The following is a 20,068-nucleotide window of genomic DNA, read 5'->3' as shown; positions in this document are numbered from 1 at the left end:
TTCCTTAACTTTAGGGGTCTTTAGAGGAAGCGAGTCTTTAGGGGAAGAGATTTCCAATGGCCAAGCATGAGAAAGGGCCATAGCTCAGTGGTAGAACTTCTGCTTTGCATGCAGAAATTCCCATGTTCAATCTCTGACATCTCCAGGTACAGCTAGAAAAAAGTAGCGTCTGAAACCCTGGAAAGTTGCTGCCAGCCAGTGCAGAGAATACTCAGCTAGATGGACCAGTGATCTGAATTCAGGCAGCTTCCTACATCCATATATACACCATCCGGAAGATGTTTTTATTAAATTGTTATTTGCTAGTCAGGGAGGGTGTAGAATAATTATCATACTGCTATCCATCCTGAGCCCTGTCCAGAGAAATGCAAAGAGATGGTGAAGCCTAAAACCAAAATGAAATGGAGTAAGTATTGGTCTAGACCAGGCACCCCCAAACTCAGCCCTCCAGCTGTTTTGGGACTACAATTCCCATCAGCCCTGACCACTGGTCCTGTTAGCTAGGGATGATCAGAGTTGTAGTCCCAAAACAGCTGGAGGGCCGAGTTTGGGGGTGCCTGGTCTAGACGCAGCCTGTTATTCAGTCCATGGATCGGCATAAGCTGAATCGCAGGACTAAGTTGTGGCTTTACTGAGAGCAGATAAAATATCAGCAATATATATCACACATGGACTGAAATTTTCATCCCTTATTCCCTGCTGGCCCATTGGACAACATTCCTGTAGTAAATCACAACACTGAAAGTATATTTCATGTTACTATCAAATTTCAGTCAAGTGAGACATAAGATACTATGAAATTATTCACGTATACTTGAAAAAGAGCCACCTTTTAGATACATTAGCACACATAAATTTATGGTTCCATTCACTAAATTTATTTTGCAGCTCTTTTGTTTTATGCTATTTTGTTCTAGTCAAGTGGTCTCTGTGGAGCAGTGAGTCACTGGATCTCTTCGACTTCTCAAGCAAACAAAGCCAAGAAAGAAAGAAAAATTATCACCACCCTGGTTCCGGATCAAATAGGGAGAGTAGCTGAAGTTACAAAGTCCATTGTATGAGTGTATATAGAATGAGGGTAACACAAGCTGTGAGTTGCAGCAGCACAGTTTGTCTTGGCTCCAGGGAGCACCTTCAATTTTTCGGGTATCTCAATTTTCATATAAAATACTTGTATGTCATAGCTGTGGAGACAACTGTGAAAAGCATGCCTGCCTTATGCACCCTTAAAAGCATGAGCACCCACACAAACCCCCATTTTAATCTTAAATCTCATGTTTTTCAGCCAGGCTTGTTCGAGCTGCGAGTAACAACAGAGCTTTTGTTCACTCTCCTGGCTGTAACACAGCAGTTGAGAGCAATGGAGGCCTGTCAGCAAAAAGCTTTCGAAACAAGGGGCATTCTGAGGCAGTCATGACTATTCTATGGAGTGGGGAATCATGTATCTGAAAATAACTCTTAGAAAAACAAGGGTATTCTGGTAGCCCCAGGTTCACCTCACTTGGGGGCCTCTGTCCCCTGCAGGCAGCAACCTTGGCTCATGGATCGATTTCCTGCTCAATCTGAGCTTTGCAGTGGATATGACACACAACAAAGCATGGCTTTCTCACATGATCTTTTGAAGAAACCAGGGTACTCTCACAAGTCATTCACATCCATGCCTGAAGAGCTCTAGGAAAAATAGCAAAAACCACAGAGCTACCCATCTCCGAGGGCTGTGCCCTGTGAATTTTTGCTCACCAATAGTTCGTTGTCTCCATGACTGATCAGCTGATCAGCATACCCATGTCTGACATACACATAATTGCGGCTATAAATTCCTCATGGTCTACCTTTATTATACAAGTGAATGATGGGTTCGCTCCCATGAGTGAAAATAGTAAAGTCATTGTGGTACTTCACCCCACGACTAAGAACCGATACAACAGCTCACACAACCTCCAGGGAAGAATACGATAATGTACCCAATCACTAATGGATCAGACTTGGTCCATCTAGTCCTATACTGTTTACTCTGACTGCCAGTTGCCCTCCAAGGCCTCAGTCAAAGGTCTTTCATAGATCCACTACCTGGAGAACTGGGAATACTTTGTCACAAAAGTTTTTGTTACAAACCTGCACCCTTTTTGAATTTCAAAGCAGTTCTCTAATTTCATCTTGGTATAAACTGTGATAGGTGCTTAAAAAAAAATCAGCCTATGGCAGGTCTTCTTTCAAGGTGTCACCACAAAAGGAAACTACCACAAGAAACATCACAACAGCCATATGAATTAATTGGCTCTAAATCAGACTCTGGTCCCAAATGTATGCAAGGTGGTGTACACATCCTTGACACAGAACCCAGTAAGTTACTCTGCCAGAATGATAGGTGCTGTGCATCTATTACACAAGAAGCAGTGCTACAGGCTACAGGGAAAGGAAGGCTAGAAGCAAGTTCTAAACCTAATGGAGTAATTATGGAGGGAAGTAATTATAGAGGGTTGTCTGATCCAATACCACAACAAATATCCATGCTAGGCAACATTGCACAAACATTTCCACATGTCAGTTAGCAATAATATTCATGACAGCTTGTCAGTTTTTGATGGATGATAGAAGATTCCATTTTTGAAGTAGAAAGTATCCTTTACAATTCGGGATTTGCCATGGATTGGTGTCCTCATGTCCTTAACCACGTCTCCTGGAAAAATAAATGTGTAATTGTGCGTTAAAATTTGCATGCCTAAGATAACCTAAAGCAGAATGCCAGCTGCCACATGATGTGATTTTCAGATTCCCTTACAGAACAGTCACAATTTGTAAACTGATAAGCAAGGAGCAGTATAAGCCTGTCATCCATTTCCTGGATTTGGTGAAATCATCACCAGGCATTTAACTGACTGCCATACAAATCATCATGAGTTCACCACCTGTAGCTGTGATGACTACATCGCCTTGCCAGGGCTGCCCAGGTAGTTCTGCCTATGCTGTAGATAGATAGATAGATAGATAGATAGATAGATAGATAGATAGATAGATGATAGATAGATAGATAGATAGATAGATAGATAGATAGATGATAGATAGATAGATAAACTTTACTCGCATTAGCCAACGGCCATAGCAACATAAAACAAGCAATATATACAATTAAAAAGACAACAATGGGTAAAAAGGGCAATCAAATGACCAAGATTATCGTTCAGTTGCCTGCGTTTACAATTGGCTAAAGCCAACATGTGCTCTTAACTGAAGGAGAAAGCACTAAAACCTGTTTGGGTCTTTTGGAATGAGGCTGATAGATCTGAAGAGCTGCAGTGCTTTATAGCTCCCACTGAACAAAACTCTGCTCCATAAAACAATAATGCACAAAACAGCAGCTTAGTTCCACCATTAATAAAAGATATAAATGCTTAGCTCAGGCATAAGCACACTTGGCCCTCCAGATGTTTTGGGACTACAACTCCCATCATCCCTGACCACTGGTCCTGTTAGCTAGGGATGATGGGAGTTGTAGTCCCAAAACATCTGGAGGGCAGAGTTTGCCTATGCCTGGCTTAGATGATAGCAAACTTTTTCCCTGTCTGTAAAAGCAGCAGACTATACAGAAATTCAACAGGTGCACCCTTGCCCTCATTTTATCTTAAAAGCTTTACCTGCCTAATTTCTACCATTCAGGGGGCAGGCAGGCAGTCATTTCCTCCAAGGAGCTTAAATGTGGCTTCCCCCTCCTTCCATTTTATCCTCGCAACCACCCTCTGAGGCAGGTTAGGCTGAAAGATGGTGCCTGACCAAAGGTTCATCACTGCGTGGGGATTTGGACTCTGAAGTGGGTCCTGTAAAGGTGGCGTCATCCCAGGCAAACACCACCAGCTTGCGCTTCACTTTATTTAGTTCTTACTGTTTTGTATTTCTTCTTAACACTTACGCTCAGAGCAAAGTCACCATGTAAGCAAATGAAACATTATTCAGACTCTGGCATACAGAACTAGATTGGCTTCTGTCACCGTGACTCACGGAATAATGCGTAGCTGGCAATTCAGTGGTTTGCTGGGGGCTTATGCAGAATGGAATAGGAAGGCTGCTAAGTGGTAACAGATAGAAAGGCAGGCATAGGGCAACTAGAGCAAGCGGAAGGCACAATTTAGCTCCTGCGCCTCAAAAATGCATTTCTGAACAAAGCTTAAAAGGGAGGGTGACCATGTGGCCTACTTTCCAGAGGACAGTCCTCTACTGAAGAACAGTCTGCTCCAAAAGAGACAGACGTCAATGGAGTTGTCAATCAACAACTGATACCTGGTCAGTCTTCCCATTTGACCTATACTAATTATTGTCAAATTTGCAAACATATAAATTACATTATGCTAAATACTGCGCTGATTTCTGGCCTCTTTTGAGGAGATACATTTCCTCGGGTTTTTTGCCAATGTGTAAGTGGGCCACCATATTTAAAACTGTTCAGGAGCTGGCATGTGTGCATAAGGAAAGACAGACAGCTGTCAGGGACACATCCTGTTAGTGCCCTGTGCCTTCCCAAATCTGCTAGAGATTAGGGGAAGTCCTACAACAAATTTAAGCATGTCATGGCGGGGGAGATTACATATGGACAACAACAGACAGCGCTACACTGCATTCCACCCTAATAATTTCCCCTCACAAAGACAATTAAAGCGGGGGAGGCAGAAGCAACTTGAAATATTTCGTCGTCCCTGGTGAAGCATTCTCTTAAGCCTACTGCATGCCTCTCATGCTCTGGGATCCTTGCAATAGCCATTACTGGTTCATTACTCTTACCTAAGCGCCAGCCATATTCCCACGACGACAGCACTGGGTAGCAGAATTTCTCCTCAGGGCTCTTCATCTTCCTCTGTTTGAGGTAGTGATGCCTCCCTTTGCCTTCATGGGAAAAGCCCTGGTATAGCAGCTGAGTTGTCTGTGGTGTGGGAACCCTCATCTCGGGAAGAGGCTCCTGAAGGCTTGGGCCTTCCTCCTCCTGCTTCTCCTCCTTCCCTGACAGCTGCCGCCTGTCCTCTTTTTGCAGAGTTACTTCTTGACACCGGAGGGAGCTTGCACTCTTCTCAGGAGGGCAGATGGCAGGCAAGAAACACTTCCTTTTGGCGACCCCATAGTCAGTCACCCGCCTGGGGTATTTGTGACCGTATTTTGCCTTCCAGTTGACCCTGCAGGTGGCCTCCTTGTTAATAAGCTCCCTCCAGCCATCTTGCTCCCGCGTGGTCAGCAGGCCCCTCATAGCCCCAGAGAGATGGCAGAGTCTGTGTGGTGACCACCGTGTGCTCGGCAAATGTTACTTCCTGCCTCTGGTGTCCAAGGAAACATACACAAAAGGGCCAGTGAAGCTATTCTCAAATTACAGCCTCTGAACAGGGCCTGTGTGCGCTCTCGCTCTCCCACTAACACACACACCTCCTGCAACTAGGTGACTACAAGGCATAAAGCTGCATTGGAAGGGTTTGTTTTTGGTGAAATGTTGAAAACCTTAGGTGGGCTTCTTTGCAGCTACAATTGCCCGACAGGTGGAATTAGTTATCTTACAACTTAGTTGGGGCTTTGTAACTGCAGAGCTCGTAAATCAAACTGAAAATAAAGAATAACCTTGCCCTCCTCACCCTTCCCACTTTTGCTGACTACAGAATATTTACACCCGAGACACACACGAGTGTGTGCACATGCACACAAATAGTGATTTAACAAAAACACTTGGTTGGAAGTTAGCAGTCCATCTTGAATGCAAGTTGTGCACAAGCAAGCAGGAGATTTGCCAATCTTCATTTCCCCAATTTTAAGTTGCATTGGACTCAACCCAAAGAAAATCAAAGCCAAACTCAGCGGAAGCCACAAAAAGTTAGATTGGCTACCATTCCATGTGGTGCCTGTGATTTCTCTCTCTGAAACCACAAAACTGGCTGTGTGCCCTTGCTCAAAACCCACCCTGGGGTTTGGGTGCGTAATACAGCCCCAAAGCAGGCAAGGTTTGACTGGCTCTCTGTGTGTTACACAAAGAATTCAAACACCTTCTTAAAAGCCCCCTGCCTTACAACGCAGTAGTCATAGTGATAGCTGAAAGGTAGCACAGTAGGGGGATAAATCTTTTTCAGAGAAATGTATATAGCACACAGCTACAGAGAGGAAATTAAAATGCATGCAAAGGTACTCCCTCTATCTTTCTTGTCCCATGGTCTTAATTTGAGCAGTTGCCCTTTAAAAGCAAAACATCTTAAAATAACAGAATCAAAAGCATTTGTAACAGAGATGGGTAAGGCAGCTGTATAGAGATGAACTCCATGCCAGCCATTTGGTTTCCTCCTCTAATGCTTTCATCGCAATGCAAGAACTACCACACCCATAAAGAAATGGGAAAGTTTTAGACCTCTGGAGTTAAGCCATAAATTATAAGATTCAAATGCCAGGCCTCCACCCAAGTTTCAAAGAGTACATAGTGAGTAAACTAATATAAAGAGGAGAGAGAATATTCTGAAGAAATTCATAACACTGAACTTTGAAACTGTGGTGTGTGCCTAGGAGTGGCATGGAAAACAGTGAAAGCTTTTGTATGTAGCTCTAGCTATTAACTGCCCACAGATGTGAGAATCTGACATCTATTAGAAAACATGGCACAGCCCTTTTAAGCTAGGGCCACAGTGGAAGAATATTAGCACCGAAAAAAGAACATTGCAAACAAAACAAAAACAGCAATCATTACTTCTGGTTCGATGGTAGCACTAGTTACAAAGACTGATAAATTCCACATACACTGTCCCCATCACCCATAGTTCAGAAGAAGGGTGCATTCTATGCAAGCAGAAATCTTGGGTTCCATTCCTGGCATTTCCAGAGCAGGTTGGAAAAACTCCTGAATAAAATGCTGATGAGCTGCTTCCATGTCAACACAGCTCAGACTTTTTCAACCTGGTGCCCTCCCAATGTTTTGGATTACCAGCTCCCACCATCCCAACCATTGGCCATGATAACTGGGGTGCATATGAGTTGGTAGTCCAAAAAACAGGAAGGCACTGGGTTAGGGGAAAGCTGGCTACGGTCAACTGACAGCAGCTCTGAAAAAAGAAGCATTTTACATAATTTGCTACCTGGTCTTTATTTGGAGAAGCCAGGATTTGAACCTGGGTTCCTCTGAATGCAAAGTGTATACTCTACCACTGAACTACACCCCCTCCCCAAAATTCCTATCTCCAGAGTGCCTTTCAATGGCATGGCAAGAACCAAATGATTTTAGGGATTAGGGGTAGACTTCGGCAGAGCCATGCAAACAAGTAGGAGGCTTAAGAGCTAAATACTTGACCAAGGGCTAGCTTGTTTTCACAGCACAAGACCTAGAATATTTAGTGTAAAAATCTGTGGAAAAGACAAAGCATACCTAACTCAGCCACAGAGACAGTCTTGAGAGCTAGGGAGCCTGTATGCTTAAAATCATGCATGATGAACGAAAGACCACATCTGCTTTTACCACTGCCAATTATGGTCCATGTTCAAGATCTCCGTACTATTGTAAGGCACTTTGTTGCCTTATGCTATTTCAAAGTTTCAGTTTCCAAACAAAAACCACCAGCAGGAATGATATTTGATGCAGATACAATACAAGTTGGTCCATTTAGACAGACATGAGTCATGGCAAAACCAAAAAAAATACTTAGAAGCCCACCTGAGTTTGTTTTTAACATGCACATTTTATTTCATGAAGCCAACATTCATGGTTTTTAATAAGTTATGGGATACAATATTACAATCTTGCAATTATTCCAGTTTATTCTGCTTTTCCTTATAGTTTACAATGTAGTGAGCAGTTCACATTAAGGCACACAGCACAGTAAAAAAAGAAAAGAAAAAAAAGGATGTCTTGTTACTCAAGCTCCTCCTCCAAGAAGCTGTGCTCAGACTTAGTGCACTGACATACTACTACAAAAATAAAGCTGACCAAGTAGAAATCTTTCTCTAAACAGAGGGAACAAATTTCCATCAAGTCTCTTCTTCCATTAGGCACATTTAAAGCTCTTTGAGAAAGAGAATCTGCTAAAAGCCACAGTTTTGTAGTAACCATTAGTTGCATACCTGGAATGTCTTTTGAAATCTGGAATGGCCGCGTGCTCATTCCCTTATCCCAAAACAATGAAGGGGATAAACACTTTGTGCATGAACAGGCTCAATAAACTCGCACCATTAGCAGAAACATTCAGAGGTACACTTAATATTGTCTGACTGACTAGGCTAGTTTTCACATCATCATGATCAGGGACACGATGAGCAAGTCAGAAGCTACTTTTTGTTACTCAACTAAGAGCCTCGTGTGCTGGAGATAAACGTCCTTCTAGCACAGCCAAGGTGTGAGCTGCACAAGCATGAATTTTACACTGAGTGCAGAAACAAGTAGGTAACTCTTGGGAGAAACTGAGTTCCTGCATGTTGCACCTACTGTGTGTCACACAACCGACCAAGCACCCAGCAAAACGCACCTGTGGCAGAATATCAGCTAATTTGGCATCCCGTCAATCACAACAATCATGGTTAAAGTAAGCTAGCATCGTAACTGTACACAGCAAAAGAGGCAAAGACTTCCAGGAACAGTTTGATACCCCTTGCAGTTTTCATTTTCTGCTAATGTAAACAGCCAAGCTTTCTGTTATGGTGTTTTAGTGTTTAGCTGTAACGCTTGAGAGTTTTCAATGTTACGTTTTTTTTAAAAAAATCAAGTATACAAAAGGCACAGTAAGTACCAGTTTTACCTCATTTTCTTTACAGAAGAACTTTAACTGGCAATAGCCAAAGTGATTTTCTACAGCTAAATTTAAAAAGTTTCCAGTCTAAAAAATGTCCATCAAAAGTCAGTAGTTTAAGCTACCCAATTATCAAACACAAATTCCAGTTTAACATGTAAATTCTAAAATCCACAAAAAAAGGATAGTGACCTTGTTACATGATTGCATATCGATCCGAAAGGTACATTGGTTTACATTTGTATAGGAGGGATGCTTAAGACAAATAGAACACTTTTAAAAAGTTGCAGAATTTAAGTTGGGGTGCATTAAAAAATGTGTTCTGTATACATGAAGGTATACTCTGTTTCTCACAGGAATGCTCACAGTATTGAATTGTTCAGATTTCACTTGAACAGAGCTGAATGTTTTGAAACCATACAAACTTAGGGAACTGTAACGTGGAAGGGGCTTCCAGGAATGTGTTCTTCACCCCACTTCACGGCTAGGATATAGTCACCCTTCTCCTTGACGACGTACTTTACACCATACTGTTGGTTCCCAAGGTGTTTCACAGATACTTCTTCACAAGGAGTTGTAGGTCCATGGACACCAACTAACAACATATTTGAACCTAAGGCAGAATGAAGAGCGTTACTACCACACCCCAAATTCAAGCAGCTCCAATCCAGCTTTCCTAAATATTTTGACCAATCAGACTCAAAGTTAAGAGCCTTGCTAGATCAGGCCAAAGGTTCACTTAACCCAGCGCCCTGTTTTTCGCCAAACAGGTGCCTATGGGAAGTTGGGATGCAGAATCTGAATTCACAGCACTTTCCCCATTTGAAAGTCCCGTACTTGGGTCCAGAGACATACTGCCTCCCACAGTGGAACACAGCCATTACGGTCAGTAGTCTTTAATAGCATGCTGCTCATGGAGGATAATGCTATTTGCAGGGCAAGCTATTTCTGCAGAGAAAAAGCACGGGGCAAAATTCATCAAGTAAACCTTGCTGACTCCTGTGCAAGACAAAGAATTCTAGTTCTTGTCTTAGCTGTTCATCTTTAGATCAGGTTTTCCCAAACTTGCGTCTCCAGCTGTTTTTGGAACACAAATCCCATGATCCCTGACCTGCTAGCTAGGGAAGATGGGAGTTGTAGTCCAATAACAGGCGGGAGACCCAAGTTTGGGAAAGCCTGCTTTAGATGCTCTTAAATGCTTTGTAAAGCGGTGGGAGATCCAACATTCCACTGCCAATGGCAACTGAATACTTTTCTCTGGGGCGAAAGAGGCACTAAAGATTTAGTGGACACTTACAAGGTGGAGAAGCTCAGGTCTTTGGTCACTGGACCAGTAATAGAAACCCATATTTATTATTATTTTTTTAAAAAAGGAAGTTACCAGCTTTGCTGCAGTCGACAGAAAATGTGTTTTTCTGGCCCACGAAAGCTCTAGAGAGCCCTGCTCCCGTGGAGATCACTCTGCTTGCATCAGATGAAGATCTGGGAATGGCACTATAGCAGGTATCCGTTGTTGACCTGGTCACAGATTCCACCATGATGGAGGATGTTTCATTGGACACACCTGGGCTAACCAGCCGCTGGCCTACAGAGCAAGATAACCAGAGCACAGTTTAAACAGTGTGGCAGTACCCCTGCTGTTAAGTTCAAGAGCTCAATAGCTACCGTCAACTAGATGCCAGTCAAGTCAGACACTGTGCCACCTTGGGATAGTCCATCTCTCTGCACCCACCCTCCCACTGAGAACACAACCAGGTAGGTAATATTGGCTCAGAGTCTTACCTGTCACTTTTGCTTTGAAAGGGCTGCCCGCTATGTGATTGGGCCCTCCATATTTAATTCCAATTAAGTAGTTCCCTGGGGCCATAGGTGTGTACATTACATGGTAGCCCTCCAGAGCTTCTTGACAATCCATTTTCACCTTTGACGGCCCCTCGATTGTAACAGCAAGGGTTCCAGGGCCTGCTTTGGTGGTGTCTATAGTAAATGCCGATTGTAACCCTGGAAAGCAAAGGAGAAATAGGAAGCATGAGTTCCAAGACTGTTTGTCACTTCACACTTTCATGCAGCAATCTTGTTTGCCAAGTATATGTCATGGATACAGCCTCCCACCCCGCAACAATTTGCCATTGCAAATTGTGTATTTTTTTAATTAAAAAAAAACAAAAAACCAGACCACTTTCTCAAGAAATACCCAAAGTGAGTCATGACCACTAATCCATCAAAAAAGCAAATACTCCAAAAGATTTAGAAAAAACTTGTCCCACCTACTAATAAAAGCAGCCCTTTCTTTGATGGCTTGTGATCACAAATTTCACACTTTCCCATGCTGCTGCACAGGCAAGTGCAGGTACCCCCAACCTGCGGCCCTTTAGATGTTTTGGCCTACAACTCCCATGATCCCTAGCTAACAGGAGCAGTGGTCAGGGATGATGGGAATTGTAGTCCAAAACATCTGGAAGGCTGAAGGTTGGGGATGCCTGGGCAAGTGTGTGAAGACAAGCAAAAAGTAAAACAAAACCCAGAATGACTGATGAATGCTTCTTCTAAGGTGGAATCTACACACATATAAAACGTTCTGAAAATGCTTTCCTTTAAAGCGTTTTTAAAAATACATTGAATTTTCCATAAGGTTCACCATTGCCATCTAGTGTCACATTGTACAATGTTTTATTTGCAGCTGTATAGCTGAGTCCTAAGTGCAGCCAGACCATCAGTAAGTAATGTTTGGCTGTGTGGAATCCATTACAGCTTGATCAATAGCAAGGACCCAGCCCAAAATGTTAAGCATCAGCGCTGGCGAATGGGTATGTTGCCGGTAATACTGACAACTCATCTGTCGAATTTCAGTTAATCTCTCCCTCCAAGGGCCTCGGGAGATATAAACAAGCACTACTCCCATGTGACCCACTGAAAACTACACAGGCCAGAGATGGAGAGCCTGTGCCCCCCCCCCAAACTGATGTTGTGGAACTCCCAACAACCCCAGCCAACATGACCAATGGACAGGAATGATGTGACTGTGTGATAAACTGCTAAACTGAATTGTTCAAATCAGTTCAGCATCTATTTCTGCATTTTCTTGCATATTAGCTTTTCCCTGTTTTAACTGAAATGAACCGAGACCACCACCCATTTCAAAACGTATTGGCTGAGCCTATTAAAGGTATAGCCCAATTGTACACACCAGACAGAAGAGTGTTAGCTAGTGAGACAAAGGCAATCTCTGGGTCAAGACCATCCTATTTTTCAGAATTCTAACGCAGAAAGAGGAAACCACTCACCTGTCACGCCACTCTCAAGGCCTGGCCCATAGGCGGTGACAAGAGCTGGGCTATCTGCTTGACCTGGTTCCCCAACTCTAACTTTAAAAGGACTGCCTACCACATGGCTACCGTTGAACTTCACATCAATAGAATGAATGCCGTTTTCACGCGGGATGAACCGAACAGCGTATTTATCTGCAATACATATACAGGCAAATCATCATAAATTTAGGTTGAGAACTTGATGTTAAAAAGCAGAGCACACAGCATCTAAAACTATTTCTATGACTGCCATGTCTGGGCCATGGGAAGGTGGCACATGGAATATGCCTGAGGAGAAGCAAAGCCTCTGAAATGCAATCCTCATGTGGAGAACATGCATAGGAGTTGGAGCTGTCACTTTAAAATCCGTTCTTAATCCTTTAACCACCAGTGTGCTGCAAAATGGTTATCCACTTGCACCGGTAGAAAACTGCATTTCTTTATTATACAGCAAATATTATAATTATAGCACAATTGAGTATAGCTTGTTCCTTTTAATCAGTGACTAGTCTGAAAACTGTCTAGGAAACATAGAATACTAGAATGGTAAATCTGCATGGTTAAAAGTAGCTAGAAATGGCTATCAAAAATGTAAGGCCAATTTAAACAAATTGGCACCAGCATCAGATGAGACCCTGTTGGAATCAGCCTATAGGTATACCATGTATTTTCAAAAGTGAAGGATGAGGGGAGAAAGAGTTAATGAAAATGTATAGGGCAGGATGGAAAGACAGGAGCCATTTCAGGTAGCTAGAGTTGAAATATCTACAGCAGGCTTCCTCAACCTCGGCCCTTTAGATGTTTTTGGCCTACAACTCCCATGATCCCTAGCTAACAGGACCAGTGGTCAGGGTTGATGGGAAATGTAGTCTCAAAACATCTGAAGGGCTGAGGTTGAGGAAGGTACCTGCCCTATGTAGGATTATAACTTTTCCTTGGTCCACAATTTAGCTAAAAGTTGTGAAGCAATCTCTCTAATGTGCAGAAAGATGCATATGCAGCCATTCAACTGAGCTATTAGCACATGCAACCTCATGCACACCTCTGTTCACAGGAGGACTTTCTCTCTGCATAAACAACAACTGGGGTTGTGGTAAAGTGCACATGCCAATTAGCCTTAAAATGGGTTATGCGGAAGTATTTTGTTCAGTACTTCCTTTTTTCCTTTTACCACCAAGGAAGTAGTACTAAACTCCTTTGTGGAACACAGTCCTTTGTACAATAAACATCCAATCACTGTTGAACATGTTTCTATACTGGCATGAACTGAAATGGCCACCTCCTGTTTAACTCTTACAACCATTTTGACTGTTTACGTATTTAAAGCAGTTTTGAGTACCAAATTTACGACACATCCTTACCTTGCTCCAGTTCAGAAACATGGCATTCTTCTACAGCTCCAATTGGGCTATGCACTTTAGCGTCAATCTTGCCCTTTGCCCCGTTAAGCCTTATAGCGAAGGATGCTGGCTGGTTAACCTTCAACCCAGACTCCTAACAACGCAATAGTAAAATCCTCACATACATATTGACATTTGGCTTGCAAGGAATATATAACAGTTCGGTCCTTTACTGTCTCCGAAATATAGCAGCAGCTTTGCATATTTTGTCTAACACAGAACCAATATTTGACACGTGGTCGCCCTGTACCACATTTGCAAATGTAAAGTTATTGCATCACAGAAGTTATGGCCGTGGAAAAACGTTATCAGTCTCACTATTTACAAAAATGTGTCTGACAAGGACACAGGCACCCCTAACCCTGCTGTATGTTATGCTCTTCTCAACTGAGTATTCTCATGTCTTAAAACTAGGAATATTTTTTATTTTTAACTTCCTAGTTCTGAGGGTTCCAGATACCACTAAGTGATGTGATCTTTTCTCCTGGTATGCCCCGCAGAGGACCTTAAGGTCCACAAATAACAACACTTTAGAGGTCTTGAGCCGCAAGGTGGTTAGATTTGTCTCAACTAGGGCCAGGGCCTTTTCAGTACTGGCCCCGACTTGGTGGAACGCTCTGTCACAAGAGACTAGAGCCCTGCGGGACTTGACATCTTTCCGCAGGGCCTGCAAGATAGAGCTGTCCCGCCTGGCCTTTGGTTTGGACTCAGTCTGACCCTTATGTGTCCCTCCCCTCATAGTTTTGATTTATGGGCTACTACTAAAATGAGGCAGCATTTTAAATGGTATTTTAACCTGTATTTTAATTAACTGTCCCCCCCCCATTATGTTTTATTGTAATTTTGATTGGTGTTAGCCGCCCTGATCCCGGTTCTGGCCAGGGAGGGCAGGGTATAAATAAAATTTATTATTATTATTATTATTATTATTATTATTATTATTATTATTATTAACAACTAATTATATTCCTCAACAGCAGTACGATACATTCCCAAAGTGTGGGCTTGGTTAAGTTTGTCTACCCACACACTTTTTTCTGGTCTGACTATAAGTATGCAAGGTCATCATTTTGCTACAAATGTAGGATGCCAGCCCCCAAATCATCAAATGCATTAGCTTTAAAACAAAATGCTTGCGCTGCCCAAATCTTTATGGTTGTCTGGGCTGAATTTGCTTTGCCATACTCCCAAAATCACTTGAAATCTCTTTTCCTAATTGTGTAGCTAACTCATTAATATGCTGCCAAAAATAAATTTCCATATTGCACCGACAATTAAGCCTGGAGCTTTCTGATTAAGCAAAGCATGTTTCACCCCATGCCAACAAATACAACGTTTTGGAGATTTCTGTTAACATGCCAGCAAAGGTGGAACCAAAAGTATATATCAATGCACACCTGCTCCCCAGTAGCGGTCACCACACATACAAAAAAACAGAGTCTCCTGGTGTTATGCATGTGTGATTCCCGCCCCCAGCCACTGGAAAATTGAAGTTCCATCGGGGGGGAGGGTCGCTGGAATGCTGAGCTTTTGCTTTCAGTGCAGAGCTTACCTTAATTTCAACTTAACAGTTTTATCCTCAAGAGAGAAATAAACTGAAACAGGCAGCTAAAATACACCAAGGAAGTTTTTTATGGAGTGCCAAAAGACATCTTTTGTAAAAAGATTACTCCTCCCCCCCCCCAAAAAAATATCAGTTTTATTTCCCTCTTCAGGGTTTAAGTCAGCTGACACCACACATTCTGTCAAGAGTCTTTAAATGAAACACAAGAAAAACATCAGTACCACAGCAGCTAATTATCGTCCTTGTAACTCCTTGTTTTAAGTTCAGCTCTGGCTAGAAAGTTACACCAAATGTCAGTCTATAAAACCATAGTTCTGAAAAGCAGTGCAATTTAACCAATACTGCTGCCTCAAGCTGCAGCAAATCTACACATCATGGGCTGGATGACGCTCAATCTGAAACTTCCAGGCTTCTTATTTTAGATTAAAGACAGTCACTTAAAAATGTTGCTAGATGCACACCACGAAAAAGTCAGGACTATGTACAAACTCAAGCCACTAGAAGTCTGGAATCCACTCAGACTTTGGCTGCTGTTTAAGAACCATTTAAAGTACAAGTTTGTGGTTTTGCAACATCTGCACATGTGTGAATTACTGCTCTGTGCTCACCCCAGAGCCTCATTTGTTCAAGCATGTGCATTCTTGGAGCATACGCCAAGCTGAAATGTTGCATGTTAGCCTAACTGCCTTGTCAGCATGCAATCATGCAAGCCAACTTACCCCACTTAGTATTGCTTCATTGCTGAACGCTGTCATACATAGACAAACCTTGTGAGAAAATTAACAGCAAGGTTTATAGAACTGCTTAGTGCCACTGTGCGGGGAGAATGGAGGCTATAGTTGTTCCTTAGCTGAATAGCACTAGGAAAGAGTCGCCCCTTTTCAGATGCTGTTTCCTAACTTGGAAGGCCTACATGCTTGCCAAGGGATCTCCTCTGAAGAAGTGTAGCTAGTGAGCAAGTAATAATTTTAAGGAGCTTGAGCACAAGGATGGTATCAGCTTGTGGTAGGCTATGGGAGATGCTTCCTTATGTCTCACCTGAAGGCTCATAACAGTGAGCCTACGAGCATCATCGGAAGGAGCAATCACAGGAACCAGGTAAGGGCTTTCCGGAATATGCTCATCGTTGAATTTGATGGACACCTCGTAGTTACCTGGAAGAAATAAGAACTTTGCTAAGCAAGGAGGAATTGTTTTTGTGGTGTTTTGCTTCATTTCAACTTGCTAATGCTTAAGATATCCATACCAGGCTCTTGAGCAGTGTATGATACACCACACGATCCATCTTTATGGTCTTCAAAAGCAATTTCTGCCTTACTTGGTCCTTCTACTGCAATGGAAAGACCTCCAGCTCCAGCTTCCCTTGTCCAGATGCTGAACTCAGCTGTTAACAACAACAACAACCACCCAGGAATTAGAAGCAGGCAAGTGGCCCTCCAATCCCTTTGTGATATGGGGCTCTGCAACACAAGGCAGGGTCACTAGGCTTCCAGAAATGTGTTCTAGTGTTACAAGGTATAAGTACCCTGTTCCAAGATTACAGCTATTGTCCCCTCTCACTGCAAGGCCCTTAGACCCATGCCCATGCATTCAGATGAAATTTAGTGAAGGTCTTACCTGGGATGCCTGCCTCTGCTCTTTCTAGTCCTGGACCGCCAGCTCTGACCTTATTGGCCCCTCCTTCACCAAGCGGCCCAACGGTAAACTGGAATGGACTGCCTGGCACATGCTGCCCTCTGTATTTTACATCCACATTATGGACCCCCATTTCTTGTGGTACAAAGCGGACACAGTACGTGTTTTTATCATGCTCTACTATTTCTGCATCTGTCATTCTCCCAGATGGGCTAGTGACCCGAGCTGACATGTCACCAATGTCGATTTCTAAAAAGAAAGAAAGAAACTGACCATTAATGGGGAGCAGGTAGATTCGGTTTCTAAACATCTTACTCTGTCACACAATGCCCAGTGCACGAGGGCAGAGCTCCCCAGTATTTCAGTTGTTTTGAAACCTTCCCCATAGCAAACCCAGACACCAAGTTTAGTTGACTATACAACTGAGGTTCTTGGGATCTATAGGAAGTTCCAAAGTCAGCTGCTTTCAGATGTTTGAAATGCCCTCAAACATTACATGCAAAGTGGCCCTTGAGTACACATTCGTCTATAGATCATACACCAAAACACTTTTACCTGGCAGACATTTGCTGGGAACCTGATGGAACTCAACTTCCCAGAACTGCAACCAGCAAAACATAACTGACGATTAAGTGATGCATACCAAGCATTCACCTGTGCATGCAGAGTGTCAGATATATATATTAGGGACGAGCACATACTTATCAGTTCACCTCAAAAACCAAGAATCTTCACAAATCCAATTATTTTGTCACCCACCACCCTTGACAAGCAAGTCACGGTGTCTCCATTGACTGCAGAAAGCAGAGTTAAGAGAGCTTGCAGCAGGTAATGAGAAATCAATACATTGCTCTTTGAGCCCCAACCATCCATTTTTGAAGCTATAGAATCTCTCAAACGAAAAGAGAATACTTCAAAAGATTTAAGCATATTAAGCAGCTCCCTTTTCTTGCAAATATGGAATTGGGATGGAGCCTCAACTGCACTCACACTGAGTCACAGGCATTCAAGTGTGGGGGATGAGTTAAATTTGAGCCCACTCACCCCCTTTTTTTGAATGTTTACTTAATCAATGTATACAGCAGGTGCACAATTCAGAAAGCAGTCTGCCTCTTTCTGAAGCACTTGACAAATGAATCAAGAATTGAATCACCCAACTTAAGTCCACTTCATCCCCCACTGGAAAGTAAAAAAAACCCGACCTTTTCCTGTTGACAGAAGAGGATGGAATTTGCAGGCATAATACACTCCCCCCACAACAGAGGAGATCAAATCTACCAGGTTACAGACAAATATGTCCAGGAGGAGTTGTGCTTAAGATTTTTTGAAGTTCTCTTGAAAGGAAAGGAAAGGAAAGGAAAGGAAAGGAAAGGAAAGGAAAGGAAGAAAAAACTAATTTTATTTGGGAACAGAGTTGGATTTAGTGCAGTGAACATTACCCATTCTAAGAACTGATAGGAATTGGAATTCAACAATATCTGGAGGGCCACAGGCTCCATTACTGACTGAGGGTTTGTTACAGGTCTTTGTAACAAATACTTTTGCTGCTGACTTGCCATGCATTGCGCCTTAAAGCAGATTTTATTGAAGTATGTAATGCAGTTATAGGACAACCTCAGTACTACAACGTACCCACTACCCCTAAGGAGCCAGGTATGTAATACATCTGTAGATCCCATAGAAGGACCGATTGGAAACATTGTTGTCTGATGTTGGCTGGTTTTTTTGTGAAACTAGGACACCAAGATTCTCTCAATTGAGTCTGGCAGTTTTCCTTCTGCTCAACACACAGGAAAGTGGGAATGAACTGGTGTGAAACACGGGACAATCTTTCCAGAGATATAGCCATTTGGAACCATGTAACTATGAGAAGGCAATAGGGGGAAAGAAAGGAACAGAAGACAGGAAGACCAAGATTGATTAGAGCAGCAGAGAAAGAGATAGAAACAGACGTCAGAATATGTATTAAACTGAAGCAGCATGCTGAATATATTCTGTATATTAGTGCACTCTATGAGGAAGATAGCATTTATTCTTTAACCAGCCAATTATTTTATGCGTCTCCCCCAGTTAGATCCACATGATACAGATCTCTATAGCAGCAACTGCGCTCCTACCCTTCCAAAAATATGGCTGAAGGTAACTCAAGCATCAGGTGACTCAAGTACAACCTTCTGAGATCATCCTAGCACCCGTACTTCACACATAGCATGAATGCATGAATTCCCAGAACAGAAATTTTGGGCATATTGTTCTTCATCCAGTACTGCTGTGCTACAGTGAGTTAAGCCATGGTTTGGCTTAACATGTAGCCCAAACTCAAGCTCATGGTTTGTTTCCTCTAGACAACCCATAAACTGTGAAACCAGGAAAAAACCTTGGTTAATAAAACAAATCTGGGTTCAGCCATGTGCTAAGTCAAATTGTGGCTTAGACTCAGGTAGACAGGCAACAGGAGGAAGGTCTAAGAGGCAAAAATAATGATATCATTTTGAATAGCCTATGCATTCACCTTAAGTCCAGGTTTCGCTTAGCATTACATGTGAACCAGGTCACTTGTTATTAGAACTGAGTCAGTGGGTGATATGCTAGAAAGCAAAATTTAAATGCCACTGCTGCTTCATGGGGCCAAGGAAGAAATTGGTGTGAGTCCTACCATGCAAAGCCCCGATCTATATAAGAATGCCTTCCCTGATCTCTAGAAGTATTTGGAAAACATTCCATTTTTAAATCGGATTGCAAAGAATGCCCAGAAGATTCAATGCCTTATTGGTTTATGGTTTCCAAAACAGTAAATTTATTAGTAGAACTAACTTACCTGGAATTTTTAAGTTAAGATCACACAAGCTTCCAACCGTGGCCACAGAAGGAGCCCGCCGAGTACGTGTAATGCTTTCCTTCACCCTTCCTTCACCACTTATTTTCACAGTAAATGGGCTCCCTGTAGTTAGTAGAGACAAAACAACACTGAGTTCCATCTATCAGTACAGGAAGCAAAGACTTTCACAGGCAATAAAGTAACATATCGTCTACTAATAGTTATTTCCGCTACCATCTTAGAATTCTTTCCCACTGAGGAAGGCTGGACCACTGCATTGTTAACTAAGCACATTAAGCATGAGACTTATCACCGATGACTATCAAGGTAACCCCATCTTCCTACACAGATTAACTTGCTATTTACACACATTCAGCTTTGCATGCTTTGCGAATTTTAAATTAATTAAAGGTGGGGCAGGTGTCCTGGGAAAAAAAAGCTTTGGCAATCCCACCCACCTATGACCCCACTGTATTTTGACTATTCGTGATTTTGGCTTTGCAAGCTACACCCTAGAACGCAACCCCCACGTATGTTGAGAGTCACCTGTACCAAACCAATATTCTAGTTTGAGTAGCGAAGAGATAAGTGTTACACTGCAGCAGGAGACAACCCCT

The 20,068-nt window shown here is 42.6% G+C and overlaps 2 protein-coding genes across 4 annotated transcripts in view; both read right to left on the bottom strand.

Moving 5' to 3' along the window:
* Positions 1-855: 855 nt before the first annotated feature.
* Positions 856-5,505, bottom strand: LOC309335885 (protein SPMIP1). Its single transcript, XM_081851156.1, has 2 exons — positions 4,774-5,505; positions 856-2,680 (listed from the first exon to the last, which is right to left on the bottom strand). The coding sequence occupies exons 1-2, from the start codon at positions 5,228-5,230 to the stop codon at positions 2,562-2,564; spliced, it is 576 nt and encodes a 191-aa protein (XP_081707282.1). The 5' UTR covers positions 5,231-5,505; the 3' UTR covers positions 856-2,561.
* Positions 5,506-7,662: 2,157 nt separating this feature from the next.
* Positions 7,663-20,068, bottom strand: part of FLNB (filamin B) — an 83,322-nt gene continuing 70,916 nt past the window's right edge. For all 3 annotated transcript variants that reach the window (XM_081851043.1, XM_081851044.1, XM_081851045.1), the window contains 9 exons: positions 19,452-19,574; positions 16,616-16,882; positions 16,245-16,382; positions 16,037-16,152; positions 13,396-13,528; positions 12,011-12,187; positions 10,509-10,727; positions 10,108-10,311; positions 7,663-9,339 (listed from right to left, as the gene is read on the bottom strand). In XM_081851043.1, the coding sequence (XP_081707169.1) occupies positions 9,152-9,339; positions 10,108-10,311; positions 10,509-10,727; positions 12,011-12,187; positions 13,396-13,528; positions 16,037-16,152; positions 16,245-16,382; positions 16,616-16,882; positions 19,452-19,574 (1,565 nt within the window). In that variant the 3' untranslated portion in view covers positions 7,663-9,151. The remainder of the gene's footprint in view (positions 9,340-10,107; positions 10,312-10,508; positions 10,728-12,010; positions 12,188-13,395; positions 13,529-16,036; positions 16,153-16,244; positions 16,383-16,615; positions 16,883-19,451; positions 19,575-20,068) is intronic.

The sequence above is a fragment of the Podarcis erhardii genome (assembly GCF_964252035.2).
Source record: "Podarcis erhardii genome assembly, chromosome: 2".
Classification (NCBI taxonomy): domain Eukaryota; kingdom Metazoa; phylum Chordata; class Lepidosauria; order Squamata; family Lacertidae; genus Podarcis; species Podarcis erhardii.
Note: the sequence above shows the minus strand (reverse complement) of the source record. Positions and strands in the feature narration are given on the sequence as shown.